At 41.0% G+C, this 23,500-nt stretch overlaps 1 protein-coding gene across 2 annotated transcripts in view; it reads left to right on the forward strand.

Moving 5' to 3' along the window:
- Window positions 1–23,500, forward strand: part of LOC139414986 (ezrin b) — a 58,106-nt gene that overhangs the window by 21,676 nt on the left and 12,930 nt on the right. For both annotated transcript variants that reach the window (XM_071162672.1, XM_071162673.1), the window contains exons 4-10: window positions 316–411; window positions 5,589–5,711; window positions 5,827–5,978; window positions 6,451–6,534; window positions 6,900–7,046; window positions 13,109–13,205; window positions 23,134–23,297. In XM_071162672.1, the coding sequence (XP_071018773.1) occupies window positions 316–411; window positions 5,589–5,711; window positions 5,827–5,978; window positions 6,451–6,534; window positions 6,900–7,046; window positions 13,109–13,205; window positions 23,134–23,297 (863 nt within the window). The remainder of the gene's footprint in view (window positions 1–315; window positions 412–5,588; window positions 5,712–5,826; window positions 5,979–6,450; window positions 6,535–6,899; window positions 7,047–13,108; window positions 13,206–23,133; window positions 23,298–23,500) is intronic.

Consider the following 23,500-nt stretch of genomic DNA (forward strand, 5'->3'; position numbering starts at 1 on the left):
TATATATTTTGACCAGTACTGTATATACTATTGCCGTGTGGCAGTTGTGTAAGCTAGTGGATTTAATATATAGAGGTACTATACATTGTTCATTTTGGCCTAGAGATCTGTGCATGTAACTTGAGTTTTCACTCAAATCTTCCATTGACATCAATGCATGATTTATGCAATTATCAAGAAGTGCTCAGATCTCAATTCAGGTTCCTGCCTTCACAGTGTATCCTATTTATTTTGTGTTTGGTATGTACAGTTTGTCTCTAGTAACTGTCTTACTGACAGTGTTGATTCATGGTACTGTCTCTTTCTCATTCACAGGTGGTGAAGACCATCGGCTTGAGGGAGGTCTGGTACTCTGGTCTTCAGTATGTAGACGGTAAAGGATACCTCACCTGGCTGAAGCTTGACAAAAAGGTAAGGTTAATCTAGGACTAAAAATGTTACAAGTCCCCTGTATTTTTCCTGATGTAGTACTGTACAAATATTTGTTCATATCTGCTCAGGCATTCTCAAACCATTTCCTGCTGTATTCTTAAACCGCTGGACTCCATAACCATTCTATGGTAAACTAAATAAAATAGGCCATACAAAAAGAGCACATTCTTGTAAAGGCGGGGTCAAATCACTCCACACTACATTTGCTTGCCACTCACTCACTGCATTATTGAATTCACATAATGCATTGCGGCTGCCCAATGGCCACCCTCTCTCACTCCTGTGCAGGCCAGTGGCTATTTCTTAATCTCTCTTCTTTTATTTTCACATCCTGTCAGGGACTCTGTCAAATGGCACCCTATTCCCTATTTAGTGCACTACTTTTGACCAGGGCCCATAAGGATCCCCACGGGGCTCTGGTCAAAAGTAGTGCACTCTATAGGGAATATGGCGCCATTTGTGACGTAAGCAATTTCCAGTGAATCCACTCCAAGGAAATTCCTGTGCAGTCGGTAGTGTGAACTCTTAGTGAACTGCTAGAAACTATAATACTAGTTCTACTTCACTCTTGCTGTTGTTCCTGAGCAAACAGAAATCTCACACTGCTCTGTCTTCATTCACTTGTAGATCATGTAGGCTCTGTACTGACAGTATAGCGACGGTATAGCTACAGTATATCTACAGTATAGTTACATTATAGGTAAAACACCTCCACATGTGTTTGTGGAATTGAGTTGAGCCTGTGTCAATGTGCAGCATTTCCAAATGGGTCAGATGGTTATCACCAGAGCTGTATATACAGGATATGTACTGTATGTATCAAATGGCTCTGGTATCACATCAGAGGTCACACACATGGTTATAGGGGTAGTAGAGTAACTTTACTTAGTTTACAGTGAAAGGTGTATAAGTGGTAATAGGGGTAGTAGAGTAACTTTACTTAGTTTACAGTGAAAGGTGTATAAGTGGTTATAGGGGTAGTAGAGTAACTTTACTTAGTTTACAGTGAAAGGTGTATAAGTGGTTATAGGGGTAGTAGAGTAACTTTACTTAGTTTACAGTGAAATGTGTATAAATGTGTATAAATGGTTATAGGGGTAGTAGAGTAACTTTACTTAGTTTACAGTGAAATGTGTATAAATGTGTATAAATGGTTATAGGGGTAGTAGAGTAACTTTACTTAGTTTACAGTGAAATGTGTATAAATGTGTATAAATGGTTATAGGGGTAGTAGAGTAACTTTACTTAGTTTACAGTGAAAGGTGTATAAATGTGTATAAATGGTTATAGGGGTAGTAGAGTAACTTTACTTAGTTTACAGTGAAAGGTGTATAAATGGTTATAGGGGTAGTAGAGTAACTTTACTTAGTTTACAGTGAAAGGTGTATAAGTGGTTATAGGGGTAGTAGAGTAACTTTACTTAGTTTACAGTGAAATGTGTATAAATGTGTATAAATGGTTATAGGGGTAGTAGAGTAACTTTACTTAGTTTACAGTGAAATGTGTATAAATGTGTATAAATGGTTATAGGGGTAGTAGAGTAACTTTACTTAGTTTACAGTGAAATGTGTATAAATGTGTATAAATGGTTATAGGGGTAGTAGAGTAACTTTACTTAGTTTACAGTGAAATGTGTATACATGTGTATAAATGGTTATAGGGGTAGTAGAGTAACTTTACTTAGTTTACAGTGAAAGGTGTATAAATGTGTATAAATGGTTATAGGGGTAGTAGAGTAACTTTACTTAGTTTACAGTGAAAGGTGTATAAATGGTTATAGGGGTAGTAGAGTAACTTTACTTAGTTTACAGTGAAAGGTGTATAAGTGGTTATAGGGGTAGTAGAGTAACTTTACTTAGTTTACAGTGAAAGGTGTATAAGTGGTTATAGGGGTAGTAGAGTAACTTTACTTAGTTTACAGTGAAATGTGTATAAATGTGTATAAATGGTTATAGGGGTAGTAGAGTAACTTTACTTAGTTTACAGTGAAATGTGTATAAATGTGTATAAATGGTTATAGGGGTAGTAGAGTAACTTTACTTAGTTTACAGTGAAATGTGTATAAATGTGTATAAATGGTTATAGGGGTAGTAGAGTAACTTTACTTAGTTTACAGTGAAATGTGTATAAATGTGTATAAATGGTTATAGGGGTAGTAGAGTAACTTTACTTAGTTTACAGTGAAAGGTGTATAAATGGTTATAGGGGTAGTAGAGTAACTTTACTTAGTTTACAGTGAAAGGTGTATAAATGTGTATAAATGGTTATAGGGGTAGTAGAGTAACTTTACTTAGTTTACAGTGAAAGGTGTATAAATGTGTATAAATGGTTATAGGGGTAGTAGAGTAACTTTACTTAGTTTACAGTGAAATGTGTATAAATGTGTATAAATGGTTATAGGGGTAGTAGAGTAACTTTACTTAGTTTACAGTGAAATGTGTATAAATGTGTATAAATGGTTATAGGGGTAGTAGAGTAACTTTACTTAGTTTACAGTGAAAGGTGTATAAGTGGTTATAGGGGTAGTAGAGTAACTTTACTTAGTTTACAGTGAAATGTGTATAAATGTGTATAAATGGTTATAGGGGTAGTAGAGTAACTTTACTTAGTTTACAGTGAAATGTGTATAAATGTGTATAAATGGTTATAGGGGTAGTAGAGTAACTTTACTTAGTTTACAGTGAAATGTGTATAAATGTGTATAAATGGTTATAGGGGTAGTAGAGTAACTTTACTTAGTTTACAGTGAAATGTGTATAAATGTGTATAAATGGTTATAGGGGTAGTAGAGTAACTTTACTTAGTTTACAGTGAAAGGTGTATAAATGTGTATAAATGGTTATAGGGGTAGTAGAGTAACTTTACTTAGTTTACAGTGAAAGGTGTATAAATGGTTATAGGGGTAGTAGAGTAACTTTACTTAGTTTACAGTGAAAGGTGTATAAGTGGTTATAGGGGTAGTAGAGTAACTTTACTTAGTTTACAGTGAAAGGTGTATAAGTGGTTATAGAGGTAGTAGAGTAACTTTACTTAGTTTACAGTGAAATGTGTATAAATGTGTATAAATGGTTATAGGGGTAGTATAGTAACTTTACTTAGTTTACAGTGAAAGGTGTATAAGTGGTTATAGGGGTAGTAGAGTAACTTTACTTAGTTTACAGTGAAATGTGTATAAATGTGTATAAATGGTTATAGGGGTAGTAGAGTAACTTTACTTAGTTTACAGTGAAATGTGTATAAATGTGTATAAATGGTTATAGGGGTAGTAGAGTAACTTTACTTAGTTTACAGTGAAATGTGTATAAATGTGTATAAATGGTTATAGGGGTAGTAGAGTAACTTTACTTAGTTTACAGTGAAATGTGTATAAATGTGTATAAATGGTTATAGGGGTAGTAGAGTAACTTTACTTAGTTTACAGTGAAAGGTGTATAAATGTGTATAAATGGTTATAGGGGTAGTAGAGTAACTTTACTTAGTTTACAGTGAAAGGTGTATAAATGGTTATAGGGGTAGTAGAGTAACTTTACTTAGTTTACAGTGAAAGGTGTATAAGTGGTTATAGGGGTAGTAGAGTAACTTTACTTAGTTTACAGTGAAAGGTGTATAAGTGGTTATAGGGGTAGTAGAGTAACTTTACTTAGTTTACAGTGAAATGTGTATAAATGTGTATAAATGGTTATAGGGGTAGTATAGTAACTTTACTTAGTTTACAGTGAAAGGTGTATAAGTGGTTATAGGGGTAGTAGAGTAACTTTACTTAGTTTACAGTGAAATGTGTATAAATGTGTATAAATGGTTATAGGGGTAGTAGAGTAACTTTACTTAGTTTACAGTGAAATGTGTATAAATGTGTATAAATGGTTATAGGGGTAGTAGAGTAACTTTACTTAGTTTACAGTGAAATGTGTATAAATGTGTATAAATGGTTATAGGGGTAGTAGAGTAACTTTACTTAGTTTACAGTGAAATGTGTATAAATGTGTATAAATGGTTATAGGGGTAGTAGAGTAACTTTACTTAGTTTACAGTGAAAGGTGTATAAATGGTTATAGGGGTAGTAGAGTAACTTTACTTAGTTTACAGTGAAAGGTGTATAAATGGTTATAGGGGTAGTAGAGTAACTTTACTTAGTTTACAGTGAAAGGTGTATAAATGGTTATAGGGGTAGTAGAGTAACTTTACTTAGTTTACAGTGAAAGGTGTATAAATGATTATAGGGGTAGTAGAGTAACTTTACTTAGTTTACAGTGAAAGGTGTTTAAATGGTTATAGGGGTAGTAGAGTAACTTTACTTAGTTTACAGTGAAAGGTGTATAAATGGTTATAGGGGTAGTAGAGTAACTTTACTTAGTTTACAGTGAAATGTGTATAAATGGTTATAGGGGTAGTAGAGTAACTTTACTTAGTTTACAGTGAAAGGTGTATACATGGTTATAGGGGTAGTAGAGTAACTTTACTTAGTTTACAGTGAAAGGTGTATAAATGGTTATAGGGGTAGTAGAGTAACTTTACTTAGTTTACAGTGAAAGCTGTATACATGGTTATAGGGGTAGTAGAGTAACTTTACTTAGTTACTTAGGAACATTCCAGTGATTTCACACAGCCACCCCATTCACTCCCCATTCTTCACACAGCCACCCCATTCACTCCCCATTCTTCACACAGCCACCCCATTCACTCCCCATTCTTCACACAGCCACCCCATTCACTCCCCATTCTTCACACAGCCACCCCATTCGCCTCATCAATACCTTTTGGTTCCTGTTTCGGAGCCAACACAGAAGAAGAGACCAATGCCAGTAAACAAACAACGTTACAGAGGATCATTCAAGTTTATCAGTACCATTTTACCCATCCCTATTTTAAAGAGGAATTTAACAGTGCATTTTTTAATGCAGCACCGTGCGTCCAAGATCATTTAACCCCCCTGGGAACAATAAAGTTGATCCAATCCCATCATTCTTTGCTACTCATGAAACTAGTAGACATAGGGCTACATCCCAAATGGCACACTATTCCCTTATAGTAGTGCACTACAGGGCTCTGGTCAAAAGTAGTGCACTATATAGAGAATAGGGTGCCATTTGGGATGTAGATCATTCTTGAAGGACATACATCAATCAATGATCAGTAAATCGTCTCTCTCCAACCAGGTATCTTCCCAGGACGTGAAGAAGGAGAACCCGCTGCAGTTCAAGTTCCGCGCCAAGTTCTTCCCCGAGGATGTGTCTGAGGAGCTCATCCAGGACATCACCCAGAAGCTGTTCTTCATGCAGGTAACACACACACACACACACACACACTGTTATACTATTCTTTGTACTCACAATGCTTCATTGCTGATACAAACAAAGTTGTTAAGCGTGTGTGTGTGTGTGTGTGTGTGTCCAGGTGAAGGAGGGCATCCTGAGCGATGAGGTGTACTGTCCCCCAGAGACGGCCGTGCTGCTGGCCTCCTACTCTGTCCAGGCCAAGTTCGGAGACTATACCCGGGACATCCACCGGCCCGGCTACCTCACCTCAGACCGTCTGCTGCCCCAGCGGTGAGCGTCGATCCACTCCCAGCCCACACTAGGGCTGCGTCCCAAATGGCACCCTATTCCCTATCCAGGCCCTGGTCAAAAGTTGTGCACTACATAGGGAATAGGGTGCCATTTAGGACACATCCGAGAGCTATTTTAGCACAGTAGCATGAAGCATTATCTTTGCTTCATTCATATCAATGTATTGGAACATAGGAAGCCAGGAGTACAGATACTAGACAATAGCTCAGTGTGCTGCTGTTATAAATCAGAACAGGATGAAGTTTTGTGTTCACATACATACATAGACACAAAGGAATCCAGATATTGATCATAACATGAGTACCCTTTATTCAGTGTACTCTCTGTTTACCCCCTCTTCTGTTCCTCCTCCTTCTTCCTCTCTTCCTTTCTGTCCTCCCTCCTTCTCCTCCCGCTTCCCCCTCTTTCTCCTCCTTTTCCTCCTCTTCTTTCTCCTCCTCCTCCTCTGTAGGGTTCTTGAGCAGCACAAGCTGTCCAGGGATCAGTGGGAGGAGAGGATCCAGGTGTGGCATGAGGAACACTGTGGAATGCTCAAGTGAGTTTCGGTCTGTTTTGGTTTGTATGAATCTCTATGTTGGTGTCCCTGTCATAAGGAAACAGGTCAATTGCATTATTTGTTGTACCTCAAAAAGCAGTGAATAGTTTCTTGTGGAGCAGTTTAATGAATAGTACAGCTGTGTGTGTGTGTGTGTGTGTGTGTGTGTGTGTGTGTGTGTGTGTGTGTGTGTGTGTGTGTGTGTGTGTGTGTGTGTGTGTGTGTGTGTGTGTGTGTGTGTGTGTGTGTGTGTGTGTGTGTGTGTGTGTGTGTGTGTGTGTGTGTGTGTGTGTGTGTGTGTGTGTGTGTGCGGAGTCAAATAAATTCCAAACCATTCCTTAATTTGTTCATGTTTGATTGTGCAGGGAGGATGCCATGCTGGAGTACCTGAAGATAGCGCAGGACCTGGAGATGTACGGAGTCAACTACTTTGACATCAAGAACAAGAAGGGGACCGAGCTGTGGCTGGGAGTAGACGCCCTGGGACTCAATATCTACGAGAAGGAGGACAAGTAAGAAACAGAGTCCTGTTCAGTAGGTCATACCGTAGCAACATTTTTTGCAAAGAAACATTTAAATGTCCAGGTAGTCCCTCCCTGTTTCAGTCTGTTTCAAATGTTTATTCCCTACTGGACACCACCCATGTTCCCTCTCTGAACTGACCACTAGGGGGTCAATTCATGAAAAACTTGATTTGGGTTTGCTTGATAATGCCTGGTGTGCCAGTTGGGCAAGGTTTACACTTCTGGGTCTATCCCAATGCTTCCATTGAGCCAGACAAGCTCAATCAAACACATCTGAAAGATTTCAAATACTATTTGAACTCAGGTCTAAAGTAATGTAGCCTATCTACCCATTCTGGTTCTGCTTGTCAATGATACCGGTGTGTTTTCCGGCCTTAGCCACAGTTCTGTGTCAGACATTGAAGCCTAATTCCAATGGATTTGACTATTGGAGCCGTACAGGTTAACCCACGTCTTTACTTAATCAGTACCAATGAAGATGATTCTCACCAGACAGTTACCACAACTCTCTTCCCTTCCACTCTCTCTATCTTTTGATGAGCTTTTACTGTGACTTCCTACCCAAGATTGCTCTGTGAATCTGCGATCCACCAAACACTTTGCTGAAGCTCAAAAGTACGATATTTTACGAGATTGCTTGAGCGACACATGCGGTAACTGCGTGATTATGTGTTAATTACTTGTTCCTTTTGAGGTCACTAAAGGTAATGTGTTAATTACTTGTTCCTTTTGAGGTCACTAAAGGTAATGTGTTAACTACTTGTTCCCTTTGAGGTCACTAAAGGTAATGTGTTAACTACTTGTTCCTTTTGAGGTCACTAAAGGTAATGTGTTAAAGTAGATTGTGACGTAATGTTCCAGATGACAGACATGGCAGCTCTGCTTTTAGCTCCTAAGCAACTTTACGCTCGTCCTAATATTTCTATAAATATATATTTTACTTTTAGATTTGTGTGTATTGTTGTGAATTGTTATATTCTACTGCACTATTGGAACTAGGAACACAAACATTTCGCTACACCCGCATCTGCTAAATATGTGTGTGACCAATAAAATGTGATTTTATTTCATTTAATATGTGTCCCCAGCTTCTCTATACAGCCGATGGCCCTGCAGTCACTGACCCTCTGGCAGAGGAGTCAAGTAGTATTTGTTTATTTTCAAATACTTTGAGCGTTTGAGTGAACCTGTCAGAGTGCTAGATGATTGGGGTTTACACTTTGTAGTTTTGGCACTACTCCACTCAATCAAGCACAGATAAAAGCACAGAAAAGTATGTCTGGAAGACATGCCAAAGTAGTGTTTTGGGTGCAGTGGACTAACCTCTTGCTGGATTGTGTTGTTAACGGCCGTTACTCCCTCCCTACAGCTTCATGCACTGTTTAAACCCTCCATGCCAAAGGTCTCTTGAAAGCTGTCTGATCCAAGAGCCCCTAGAAGACTCTGTCTGGCCACAGATGGTAACTATTTAACTTGAGTGGCCACAGATGGCAATGCTGTATCTCTAACTCGAGTGGCCACAGATGGCAATGCTGTAACTCTGTAACTTGAGTGGCCACAGATGGCAATGCTGTATCTCTGTAACTTGAGTGGCCACAGATGGCAATGCTGTAACTCTGTAACTTGAGTGGCCACAGATGGCAATGCTGTATCTCTGTAACTTGAGTGGCCACAGATGGCAATGCTGTAACTCTGTAACTTGAGTGGCCACAGATGGCAATGCTGTAACTCTGTAACTTGAGTGGCCACAGATGGTGTGCTGTAACTTGGATTGTTTGGGATTCCCCATTGTCTTACTCTCCACCCATATTATTGTGGCTTGTGTCCAAATTGTCTGGAGGTTTTATGTTTCGCTTTAAATCCATACAAAGCACACATTGATGAGTGTTAGAGTTCCATGAAAGTGTTTATTTACAGAAACTTTTGTACCATAGAATGGCTTTAAAATGAATCAAACGCTCTTATTTTAAGTTAGTAGTCTGATACCTGTAAATCTGGCTAACCATAAAGAAGAGCGAGACACTCAAACACAGGGCTCTGTGTGTGTATGTAGGGTTCTTAGTGTCCTTGAGTGTGTATGCATGCGTGTGTGTGTGTGTTTGTGCATTCTGGGGCTCGGCTGTAACCATGGCAACGCTGACTGGTTTTTCAAGCTGTGCCTTAAGAATCCGAGACTAACTTAGAGCGCAGGCCCCGCGAAGAGGGTTCCAGGCCATAGACAATATGTAGCACCATTACTGCCAAGAACTCACACACACACACACTAACGTAGCATTGCTCCTTTTTGTGTCAGATATTGCCATTCTGCCAAGGTTTTAGTCCTTAGGCCCTTTGTCAAACAAACACACACCCTCATTTAGCAGAAGACATATAGCTAGCTATCAGGACAGGATTCCATTTGAACCCTATATCACACCACTGGGACCTTTTAGTTTGTAGAAAATAAGGTCTATTTTGTGTTTTTTTGTCCTATATTGTCCCTGATTGCTGGATAAAGCCATCCACATACATGTTCACATTTCTATGAGATTCTATATAACGCAGAACACACCATATATTCTTTATATATTCTCTATGGAACACATCTCTGTGGATAACAGTTGTTAGGGGTCCTTGGAAGGGGTTACCTTATCTTCTTGACGCACCCATCCCGTTAGCGGGATCATTTTCATCAACACCCGCTGAATTACAGCGCCCCAAATTCAAATTAAATTACTAAAAATATTTAATTTTCATGAAATCACAAGTGCAATATAGCAAAACACAGCTTAGCTTGTTGTTATTCCACCTGGTGTGTCAGATTTCAATAAAGCTTTTTGGCGAAAGCATAACAAGCGTTTATGTAAGAACATCTCTCTCAGTAGACAAAATATTACAAACAGCTAGCAGCCAAGTAGATTGGTCTCGAAAGTCAGAAAAGCAATAAATGAAATCGCTTACCTTTGATGATCTTCGGATGTTTGCACTCACGAGACTCCCAGTTACACAATATATGTTCCTTTTGTTCCATAAAGATTATTTTCATATCCAAAATACCTCCATTTGTTTGGCGCGTTATGTTCAGAAATCCACAGGCTCGAGCGGTCACGACATCAGAGACAAAAATTCCAAATAGTATCCGTAATGTCCACAGAAACATGTCAAACGTTTTTTTTATAATCAATCCTCAGGTTGTTTTAAAAATATATAATCGATAATATATCAACCGTAGCTTTTTCAATAGAAGAGGGAGAGACAATGGCTGCGCCACTCTGTTGCAAAACAGCATTTCGCTACAGTACAAGCATTTCGCTACACTCGCATTAACATCTGCTAACCATGTGTATGTGACAAATAAAATTTGATTTGATTTGATTTGAAACTCTGCGAACACCCAGCTATCCACTGATGCGATGTGATCTTTCTCGCTCACTTTTCAAAATAAAAGCCTGAAACTGTCTAAAGACTATTGACACCTTGAGGAAGCCATAGGAAAATGAATCTGGTTGATATCCCTTTAAATGGAGGCAAGGCATCCAATGGAACAGAGAGCTTTCAGGGAAAAAGCACTTCCTTGTTGGATTTTCCTCAGGTTTTCGCCTGCAATATCAGTTCTGTTATACTCACAGACAATATTTTGACCGTTTTGGAACCTTTTAGAGTGTTTTCTATCCTAATCGGACAATTATATGCATATTCTAGTTTCTGGGCCTGAGAAATAGGCAGTTTCAAATGGGTACATTTTTTTTGGCCAAAAACGAAAATCCTGCTCCCTACACTCAAGAAGTTATACAACGTCTAATCTAACACTTAGCCATGCCTCTAGATAAGACCTTGATCATCGTTATGTCTCAGTCCTCCTCGATGTCTTTAGATAAGACCTTGATCAGCGTTATGTCTGTCCTCCTCTATGTCTCTAGATAAGACCTTGATCAGTGTTATGTCTCAGTCCTCCTCGATGTCTTTAGATAAGACCTTGATCATGGTTATGTCTCAGTCCTCCTCTATGTCTCTAGATAAGACCTTGATCAGCGTTATGTCTGTCCTCCTCTATGTCTCTAGATAAGACCTTGACCATCGTTATGTGTCAGTCCTCCTCTGTCTCTAGATAAGACCTTGATCAGCATTATGTCTCAGTCTTCCTCTATGTCTCAGTCCTCCTCTATGTCTCAGTCTTCCTCTATGTCTCTAGATAAGACCTTGATCAGCGTTATGTCTCAGTCCTCCTCTATGTCTCAGTCCTCCTCTATGTCTCAGTCCTCCTCTATGTCTCTAGATAAGACCTTGATCAGCGTTATGTCTCAGTCCTCCTCTATGTCTCAGTCCTCCTCTATGTCTCAGTCGTCCTCTATGTCTCAGTCCTCCTCTATGTCTCTAGATAAGACCTTGATCAGTGTTATGTCTCAGTCCTCATCTATGTCTCTAGATAAGACCTTGATCAGTGTTATGTCTCAGTCCTCCTCTATGTCTCAGTCCTCCTCTATGTCTCTAGATAAGACCTTGATCAGCATTATGTCTCAGTCTTCCTCTATGTCTCAGTCTTCCTCTATGTCTCTAGATAAGACCTTGATCAGTGTTATGTCTCAGTCCTCCTCTATGTCTCTAGATAAGACCTTGATCAGTGTTATGTCTCAGTCCTCCTCTATGTCTCTAGATAAGACCTTGATCAGTGTTATGTCTCAGTCTTCCTCTACCTGATCCACATCTACCACAAACAGGATAACCAGGTTCCTAGAGTTAACGCCCAGAGAGACAGACAACTACTGGAGATCCCAGTACTGGAGATCTGGAGCATGTCAGCAGTTATGTTTTCAAGATGGAGCACTTTCAGTACAGAGCAAAAAAATGATCTATCCCTTTAACTTAACAGTGTTCACTAACATTGATGCTAAAATATCCTGTAGAGTTCAGGTTTGGATCTCCATGGAAAGCTTGTTGAAGAGAAAACTGCTCAAATAACCTCTAGTCTGGTATCAGATCTGTTTGTACAAAAGGTGACAAAACGTGACGTAGGTGTTAACAATACAGCACAAACAGATCTGGGATTAGTTAGGTGTATGTCACCCAGGAATTTAAATACCAGTTCAGGCAGCAGCAGGGTTTCACTGTGTCTCACTGGGTGTCACTGCGAGGCGGATCAAACAACTGTGTGTGTGTGTGTGCTCTCGCGTGTGTGTGTCTGTAAATTGCCACATGAGATTGGCATCCAGTCAATGTGTCTCTCTCTAGTACACAATGGACGAGCCCCACCCCAGATTCCTCCCACCTAGCCCTATTGATACAGAGGCCAACATGTACAACACAGCAGTACAACACACAGTCCTGCCTCACACATGGATGAATCATATCCTATTTGCAATTGTTTCCTACCACATCCCAGGCTGCGTAACCAATGGCACCCTTTTCCATATGTAGTGCATAGCCCTATGGGGCCCTGGTCAAAAGTAGTGCACTATATTTAAGCAATAAGGCCCAACGAAGTGTAGTATATGACCAATATATCACTGCTAAGGGCTGTTCCATGCACCATGCAACGTAGAGTGCCTGGATACAGCCATTAGCCTTGGTATATTGGCCATATACCACAAACCCCAGGGGGAGGGGCGGGCCCAGCCACCTAGCTCTGTTCCTCCTGCCTAAAATCATTTCAACTGAAAGATTTGGCTACAAAAACCCTGGATTGTGAGTTGGGAAATAATCTGGAATAAATCTATGGAAAATGTACACTGTAATGTCCACTATTTAGCCACATAAAGAAGCTTGTCCTGGAGGCAGTGATTTCCACTAGATGGGCTAGCTGCAAAGTCAAAATTGGCTATATATCGTAAGAATTCATGAAAACAAAAATGTGCTTTTTGGTTTTAATTTGGGTTAGGGTTAGGCATAAGGTTAGAAGTGTGGTTAAGGTGAGGGTTAGGTTTAAAATGAGATTTTATGACTGTGGCTGTGTCAGCTAGTGACCACCCTGCAGAGCTGCCTCCAGTACATGAGTCATCCCAATAAATGACAACCTGTTTAAAGCACATGCGGCCTACACAATACTTACACTGGTTTGCCTCCTCCCCCACCAGACTGACCCCAAAGATCGGCTTCCCCTGGAGCGAGATCAGGAACATCTCCTTCAACGACAAGAAGTTCATCATCAAACCCATCGACAAGAAGGCCCCGGTGAGTTACACACTATAAACTGAGTCTACAAACATTAGGAACACCTGCTTTTTCCATGACACAGACTGACCAGGTGAATCCAGGTGAAAGCTATGATCCCTTATTGATGTGACGTGTTAAATCCACTTCAATCAGTGTAGATAAAGGGGAGGAGACAGGTTATTAAAGGATTTTTAAGCCTTGAGACAATTGAGACATGGATTGTGTATGTGTGCCATTAAGAGGGTGAATGGGCAAGACAAAATATTGAAGTGCCATTGAACGGGGTATGGTAGTAGGTGCCAGGCGCACCAGTTTGAGTGTGTCAAGAAATGCAACGCTGCTGGGTTTTTCATGCTCAACAGTTTCCTGTGTGTATCAAGAATGGTCCACCACACAAAGGACATCCAGCCAACTTGACACTGTGGGAAGCATTGGAGTCAACATGGGCCAGTATCCCTGTGGAACGTTTTTGAAACATTTTAGAGTCCATGCCTTTACGACTTGAGGCTGTTCTGAGGGCAAAAGGGGGGGCAATTCAATATTAGGAAGGTGTTCCTAATGTTTTGTACACTCAGTTTAGATCCACACTACAGGGCCAAACCAAGAAGGCTCCAGTGAGTTACACTATATTTCCACACTACAGGGCCAAACCAAAACGGCTCCAGTGAGTTACACTATATTTCCACACTACAGGGCCAAACCAAGTAATGTAAACTCACCCCGTTCCATACAAATGTGCGCAACCGTGACATTCAAACGAGGCTACAAAGAAAACTAATGGGATTGTGGCGACTGTGTTGACTTCAAAATCGGGGGTGTGAACTAGGTTTCTATTCAAGCGTTGATCGACATGGTAATAGCTCTATAGTATTGGAGAAAAGTTCAAAACTGACCCTCCGTTACATCTTGACATGCCATGTCGTAATGTACAGCACGCATAAAGCAACTATTTCTGTCTTACAATCTCTCTCCACCAGGTGTAGCACTTCTCTCATCCTTTAAAAAGAAGAACTGGACAGTGACGGGGTAAGGGGGGGATACCTAGTCATTTTTTGCGTCGTCAATGCAAGCGATCATGACTCTCAAATTACACTGTTTACTTCTGAATATCACTTTAGCACCGCCCCAAAAACCTGATTCAAATTCGACACAAACCTTCAAATAGGTATGTAATGACACATTATATAAGATCTTTATAGTGTTTTATTTACATTTTTAGAGGCGATAAGGTGATAAGTTGGACAGATCGAGTGGGAAAAAAGCCGTTTTCCCACACGACATCTCTCCTTCTCACTATCACACATTAGTTTCTCTTCCCCACTCACCATTTTTAAAAAGACTGTTAGGAATATTATGAATAAATGACTAAACAATATTCTCATTTTAAATGGAACTGTAACTAAGTAAACTTATACTCTGTTTTATTATATCTGATTAACAATATGAGTTCATAAGAAGGGATTGTGTGACACGGACAAGGAGTAATTAAATATAACGAACACCATTCCAAACTAGTCTGGAGAGGAGTGGGTTAAGTAAGCACACAGGGTCGTTAACCTATGGTTGAACCGACGAAACTGAGCTCTGGGGTGTTTTAGATAAGGCAGTGAGTGCATTCCTAGGTTTTCTGTTAATTAGAACTATCAGCTAAGTGGTGATCGATAATGGTGAGCGGTCAAGAGTTAATTCAGTTATGTTGTGTGACCTGTGAGTGTGTTAGTGAGTTGGAATGAACTTTTAAACTCAATTAATTCTAGGTCGGGAGGAGGGGATTCGTTCTAGAAGCAATGAAAGGACGTCATGTTATTGTATATAAACTGTTGCTCGTGGTAATGTGGCAGCGTGCTCCGAGAATAAATACTTTTATATATTATTGATAAGACTGGTCTCCGTCTATTTTATGCAAACAAGAATCTTACAAATTCTCATAAAATAGATTAAGCGAATTAAATTAATGAAAACATATTGGAATAATTAAATTACAGTAACAAAGACCCGACGGAGCTCATTGCCTTCTTGAATCATGCAGAAATGTGCAGCGTGGAGGTCATGTCATTGATTTTGTTGGAAAGGGGAAAAATTGTGCTTTACAATGGTATTGACATTACAGTTGATCTGGAAGTGTTACGTTTTTGGGGCACTAAAATAAAGTCAATTGTACGGACCAAGGCGATGTACAAAAGTGAGTGAGTTTACGTTAGGTTCCAGTGAGTTACACTATAGTTCCACACTACAGGGCCAAACCAAGAAGACTCCAGTGAGTTACACTATAGTTCCACACTACAAAGCCAAACCAAGAAGGCTCCAGTGAGTTACACTACAGGGCCAAACCAAGAAGACTCCAGTGAGTTACACTATAGTTCCACACTACAGGGCCAAACCAAGAAGACTCCAGTGAGTTACACTATAGTTCCACACTACAGGGCCAAACCAAGAAGACTCCAGTGAGTTACACTATAGTTCCACACTACAGGGCCAAACCAAGAAGGCCCCAGTGAGTTACACTATAGTTCCACACTACAGGGCCAAACCAAGAAGGCTCCAGTGAGTTACACTACAGGGCCAAACCAAGAAGACTCCAGTGAGTTACACTATAGTTCCACACTACAGGGCCAAACCAAGAAGACTCCAGTGAGTTACACTATAGTTCCACACTACAGGGCCAAACCAAGAAGACTCCAGTGAGTTACACTATAGTTCCACACTACAGGGCCAAACCAAGAAGACTCCAGTGAGTTACACTATAGTTCCACACTACAGGGCCAAACCAAGAAGACTCCAGTGAGTTACACTATAGTTCCACACTACAGGGCCAAACCAAGAAAACTCCAGTGAGTTACACTATAGTTCCACACTACAGGGCCAAACCAAGAAGACTCTAGTGAGTTACACTATAGTTCCACACTACAGGGCCAAACCAAGAAGACTCCAGTGAGTTACACTATAGTTCCACACTACAGAGCCAAACCAAGCCAAGCTATTCTGGTCTGGTTACGCATCTACCATAGTTGCTGGAACTGTGCTGTATAGGACAATGTGAAAATAAATAAACTTATTAGAGCCAACACATTACAGTTTGGGTCAGCCCTACAGTCTGAATCAGGCATCATATGCAGGTCGCCATGATCCTGAATCACAATGACACTGTTTTGATGATGGATGGCATTCACCACATCACACACTGTCTCCACACACCACACTTAACATGACAATGAAACCAATCTGAAAGCATCAGCAAACAGCTGCAGCAGCTGTCCTGATGGACCAATTTAAAACACAGTAAGCCTGGTCCCAGATCTGTTTGTGTTTGGCCAAACAACAACCATAGGAGTTGGCTATACAGCACAAACAAATCAATGCAGTGTAAGTATGAGGTACAGGAAGATGTTTACTGTAAGTACAATTACACTGTGGGTGTTGGCTCGCTCACCTCCCATATTGCCAGTTCTACCTGCCTGCCTACCTGCCTCCTATCTCCTCTCCTATCCTTCATTAACCCTATCCTAACCTCTCAGCCCTATCCTAACCTCTCAGCCCTATCCTAACCTCTCTCCTCTGTCTCCTTCATTAGCCCTATCCTAACCTCTCTCCTCCTCTGTCTCCTTCATTAGCCCTATCCTAACCTCTCTCCTCCTCTGTCTCCTTCATTAGCCCTATCCTAACCTCTCTCCTCCTCTGTCTCCTTCATTAGCCCTATCCTAACCTCTCTCCTCCTCTGTCTCCTTCATTAGCCCTATCCTAACCTCTCAGCCCTATCCTAACCTCTCTCCTCTCCTATGTCTCCATCATTAACCCTATCCTAACCTCTCAGCCTTATCCTATCTCCTCTCCATCTCCTTCATTAGCCCTATCCTCTCTTCTCCTCCTCTGTCTCCTTGGGAGCAGCAGGTCCATTAGCCCTATCCTCTCCTCTCCTCCTCTGTCTCCTTGGGAGCAGCAGGTCCATTAGCCCTATCCTCAATCCCATCTTCCATTGTCAACAGAACCCTGGCTCCAGCCCCTGTGGCACAGATAGGGAGCAATACAGACACACATGCACACAAACGTGCATGAGGATGCACACACACACATGTGCATCCATACACACACGTGCACACACCCTGAGTGCTCTTCTAATGTCCTAATGTCCATCAAGCCTCTACACTCAAGGCACCTTATCTCTTCTGCTCAAGCCAGTGTGTGTGTGCGTGTGTGTGTGTGCGCGCCAGGGTTTCCGTTAGCCGGTAATTGCCGACCTTTTGGCAGATATAAACAATTAAAAGCCAATAAATATAATTGTTGCCGGCCAAATTGACCGGGAGAAAAAACTCTCCCAAACCAAGAAGGGCCCACGTTTCCCATGCATACCGTTGTATAGGCAACAGTATGCAGGCAGGTGGAAGCAGTATGCATACCGTTGTATAGGCAACAGTATGCAGGCAGGTGGAAGCAGTATGCATACCGTTGTATAGGCAACAGTATGCAGGCAGGTGGAAGCAGTATGCATACCGTTGTATAGGCAACAGTATGCAGGCAGGTGGAAGCAGTATGCATACTGTTGTATAGGCAACAGTATGCAGGCAGGTGGAAGCAGTATGCATACCGTTGTATAGGCAACAGTATGCAGGCAGGTGGAAGCAGTATGCATTTGGAAAACATGTACTTAAAACATGGAGGCAATTATTTTGTTTCAACTTTATTTTGTTGTCCAGAAGCCAAAGGCACAATCCTAGTCATAGTAACAACCCATCCTAGTCATAGTAACAACCCATCCTAGTCATATTAACAACCCATCCTAGTCATATTAACAACCCATCCTAGTCATATTAACAACCCATCCTAGTCATATTAACAACCCATCCTAGTCATAGTAACAACCCATCCTAGTCATAGTAACAACCCATCCTAGTCATATTAACAACCCATCCTAGTCATATTAACAACCCATCCTAGTCATATTAACAACCCATCCTAGTCATAGTAACAACCCATCCTAGTCATATTAACAACCCATCCTAGTCATATTAACAACCCATCCTAGTCATAGTAACAACCCATCCTAGTCATATTAACAACCCATCCTAGTCATATTAACAACCCATCCTAGTCATATTAACAACCCATCCTAGTCATAGTAACAACCCATCCTAGTCATATTAACAACCCATCCTAGTCATAGTAACAACCCATCCTAGTCATAGTAACAACCCATCCTAGTCATAGTAACAACCCATCCTAGTCATATTAACAACCCATCCTAGTCATATTAACAACCCATCCTAGTCATAGTAACAACCCATCCTAGTCATATTAACAACCCATCCTAGTCATAGTAACAACCCATCCTAGTCATAGTAACAACCCATCCTAGTCATATTAACAACCCATCCTAGTCATAGTAACAACCCATCCTAGTCATAGTAACAACCCATCCTAGTCATAGTAACAACCCATCCTAGTCATAGTAACAACCCATCCTAGTCATAGTAACAACCCATCCTAGTCATATTAACAACCCATCCTAGTCATATTAACAACCCATCCTAGTCATATTAACAACCCATCCTAGTCATATTAACAACCCATCCTAGTCATATTAACAACCCATCCTAGTCATAGTAACAACCCATCCTAGTCATAGTAACAACCCATCCTAGTCATATTAACAACCCATCCTAGTCATAGTAACAACCCATCCTAGTCATAGTAACAACCCATCCTAGTCATAGTAACAACCCATCCTAGTCATAGTAACAACCCATCCTAGTCATATTAACAACCCATCCTAGTCATAGTAACAACCCATCCTAGTCATATTAACAACCCATCCTAGTCATAGTAACAACCCATCCTAGTCATAGTAACAACCCATCCTAGTCATAGCAACAACCCATCCTAGTCATAGCAACAACCCATCCTAGTCATAGCAACAACCATCCTAGTCATATTAACAACCCATCCTAGTCATAGTAACAACCCATCCTAGTCATAGTAACAACCCATCCTAGTCATAGTAACAACCCATCCTAGTCATAGTAACAACCCATCCTAGTCATAGTAACAACCCATCCTAGTCATAGTAACAACCCATCCTAGTCATAGTAACAACCCATCCTAGTCATAGTAACAACCCATCCTAGTCATATTAACAACCCATCCTAGTCATATTAACAACCCATCCTAGTCATAGTAACAACCCATCCTAGTCATAGTAACAACCCATCCTAGTCATAGTAACAACCCATCCTAGTCATAGTAACAACCCATCCTAGTCATAGTAACAACCCATCCTAGTCATATTAACAACCCATCCTAGTCATAGTAACAACCCATCCTAGTCATAGTAACAACCCATCCTAGTCATAGTAACAACCCATCCTAGTCATATTAACAACCCATCCTAGTCATAGTAACAACCCATCCTAGTCATAGTAACAACCCATCCTAGTCATATTAACAACCCATCCTAGTCATAGTAACAACCCATCCTAGTCATATTAACAACCCATCCTAGTCATAGTAACAACCCATCCTAGTCATATTAACAACCCATCCTAGTCATAGTAACAACCCATCCTAGTCATATTAACAACCCATCCTAGTCATAGTAACAACCCATCCTAGTCATATTAACAACCCATCCTAGTCATATTAACAACCCATCCTAGTCATATTAACAACCCATCCTAGTCATAGTAACAACCCATCCTAGTCATATTAACAACCCATCCTAGTCATAGTAACAACCCATCCTAGTCATATTAACAACCCATCCTAGTCATAGTAACAACCCATCCTAGTCATATTAACAACCCATCCTAGTCATAGTAACAACCCATCCTAGTCATATTAACAACCCATCCTAGTCATATTAACAACCCATCCTAGTCATAGTAACAACCCATCCTAGTCATAGTAACAACCCATCCTAGTCATAGTAACAACCCATCCTAGTCATAGTAACAACCCATCCTAGTCATAGTAACAACCCATCCTAGTCATAGTAACAACCCATCCTAGTCATAGTAACAACCCATCCTAGTCATAGCAACAACCCATCCTAGTCATAGCAACAACCCGTCCTAGTCATAGCAACAACCCGTCCTAGTCATAGCAACAACCCGTCCTAGTCATAGTAACAACCCGTCCTAGTCATTGCAACAACCCGTCCTAGTCATAGCAACAACCCGTCCTAGTCATAGTAACAACCCACCCTAGTCCTATTACCAACCCATCCTAGTCCTATTAACAACCAATCCTAGTCATAGTAACAACCGTCCTAGTCATATTAACAACCCATCCCAGTCATAGTAACAACCCGTCATAGTAACAACCCATCCTAGTCATAGTAACAACCCATCCTAGTCATAGTAACAACCCGTCCTAGTCCTATTAACAACCCATCCTAGTCATAGTAACAACCCATCCTAGTCATAGTAACAACCCATCCTAGTCATAGTAACAACCCATCCTAGTCATAGTAACAACCCATCCTAGTCATAGTAACAACCCATCCTAGTCATAGTAACAACCCATCCTAGTCATAGCAACAACCCATCCTAGTCATAGCAACAACCCGTCCTAGTCATAGCAACAACCCGTCCTAGTCATAGCAACAACCCGTCCTAGTCATAGTAACAACCCGTCCTAGTCATTGCAACAACCCGTCCTAGTCATAGCAACAACCCGTCCTAGTCATAGTAACAACCCACCCTAGTCCTATTACCAACCCATCCTAGTCCTATTAACAACCAATACTAGTCATAGTAACAACCGTCCTAGTCATATTAACAACCCATCCCAGTCATAGTAACAACCCGTCATAGTAACAACCCATCCTAGTCATAGTAACAACCCATCCTAGTCATAGTAACAACCCGTCCTAGTCCTATTAACAACCCATCCTAGTCATAGTAACAACCCATTCTAGTCATACATACACCTTAGCCAAATACATTTAAACTTAGTTTTTCACAAATCCTTGTCAGTTAGGATCACACTTTATTTTAAGAATGTGAAATGCCAGAATAATAGTATAGAGAATTATTTATTTCAGATGTTATTTCTTTCATCACATTCCCAGTGGGTCAGAAGTTTACATACACTAAATTAGTATTTGGTAGCATTGCCTTTAAATTGTTTAACTTGGGTCAAATGTTTCGGGAAGCCTTCCACAAGCTTCCCACTGTAAATTGGGTGAATTTTGGCCCATTTCTCCTGACAGAGCTGGTGTAACTGAGACAGGTTTGTAGGCTTCCTTGCTCACACAAACTTTTTCAGTTCTGCCCACACATTTTCTATAGGATTGAGGCCAGGGCTTTGTGATGGCCACTCCAATACCTTGACATTGTTGTCCTTGAGCCATTTTTCCACAACTTTGGAAGTATATTTGGGGTCATTGTCCATTTGGAAGACCCATTTGCGACCAAGCTTTAACTTCCTGACTGATGTCTTGAGATGTTGCTTCAATATATCCCCTCCTCATGATGCCATCTATTTTGTAAAGTGCACCAGTCTCTCCTGCAGCAAAGCACCCCCACAACATGATGCTGCCACCCCCGTGTTTCACGTCTGGGAGGGTGTTCTTTGGCTGCAAGCCTCCCCCTTTTCCCTCCAAACATAATGATAGTCATTATGGCGAAACAGTTCTGTTTTTGTTTCATCAGACCAGAGGACATTTCTCCAAAAAGTACGATCTATGTCCCCATGTGCAGTTGCAAACCGTAGTCTGGTTTTTATATATTTTTTTTTTATAGAAGCCAGTGGCTTCTTCCTTGCTGAGGAGCCTTTCAGGTTATGTCGATATAGGACTCGTTTTTCTGTGGATATAGATACGTTTGTACCTGTTTTCTCCAGCATCTTCACAAGGTCTTTGCTGTTGTTCTGGGATTGATTTGCACTTTTCGCACCAAAGTACGTTCATCTCTAGGAGACAGGCGTCTCCTTCCTGAGCGGTATGACAGCTGCATGGTCCCATGGTGTTTATACTTGCGTACTATTGTTTGTAGAGATGAATGTGGTACCTTCAGGCTTTTGGAAATTGCTCCCAACGATGAACCAGACTTGTGGAGGTCAAGCAAAGAGGCACTGAGTTTGAAGGTAGGCCTTGAAATACATCCACAGGTACACCTCCAATGAACTCAAATTATGTCAATTAGCCAATCAGAAGCTTCTAAAGTCATGACATAATTTTCTGGAATGGAAGTTATTTAAAGGCACAGCCAACTTAAGTGAAATAATCTGTCTGTAAACAAATGTTGAAAAAATGACTTGTGTCATGTACAATGTAGATGTCCTAACCGACTTGCCAAAACTATAGTTAGTTAACAAGAATTTTGTGGAGTGGTTGAAATATTAGTTTTAATGACTCCAACCTAAGTGTATGTATCCCTCCGACTTCAACTGTACATGTGATGTCTGTCATTCTGAGCATCGTGGGTAGATGCCCTAAATGGTTATGCACCAATAGCATACGGTTCCAGTAAATTAAAATCTTTCCGGTCATGTTGTCCAGTGCCACATTTTCCTAACGGGAACCCTGGTGTGTGTGTGTGTGTGTGGGGGGGGGGCAGCCTAACTGTGTTCAGTAACCGCAGATGGGAAGTGTCTCCTTCAAATTAAAGGTTTGGTTTAGTCATCCCTACTGTTCCTTTCAGCTGCCATTTTAACTTTCCATTCCAAACTAAATGGTCGCTATGGGTGTTGTCGAGTTTCGGACTCTGCACCTGCCTACTGTTAGTAGAGCCTTTGTCATTTCAACGTTATGGAAACACTAAAGATGGCTGGTTGCAAAACCATTTAGTCTGACCTGAGTTTTGTTATTTTCTCCACCCTCCTTCACCATTCTCTCACCCACCACTCTCCCCTGCTCTCTCTCTCTCTCTCTCCACTCACCCCTCCCCCTTTCTCTCTACCCATTCTCTCTCTTTTCCTACCCCCCTCTCTTTCTAATCTCTTCCTCTCTCAGGACTTTGTGTTCTTTGCCCCTCGCCTGCGCATCAACAAGCGTATCCTGCAGCTGTGCATGGGCAACCATGAGCTGTACATGCGCCGCCGCAAGCCAGACACCATCGAGGTGCAGCAGATGAAGGCCCAGGCCCGCGAGGAGAAACACCAGAAACAGATGGAGAGGTGTGTGTGTGTGTGTGTGTGTGTGTGCGCGCGCGTGCGTGTGTGTGTGAGTTTAGAATTGGGGTGGCCAACTCTCCTCCTGGAGAACTACTGTATGTGCATGCTTTTGCTCCATCCCTACACAAACACACATAATCAGATTGAGAATATCACTCACGAAAAGGGATATATTGTATCCCATGATCGGAGTTGCCCAAAGTTAC

This window comes from Oncorhynchus clarkii, chromosome 8, assembly GCF_045791955.1.
Source record: "Oncorhynchus clarkii lewisi isolate Uvic-CL-2024 chromosome 8, UVic_Ocla_1.0, whole genome shotgun sequence".
NCBI lineage: Eukaryota > Metazoa > Chordata > Actinopteri > Salmoniformes > Salmonidae > Oncorhynchus > Oncorhynchus clarkii.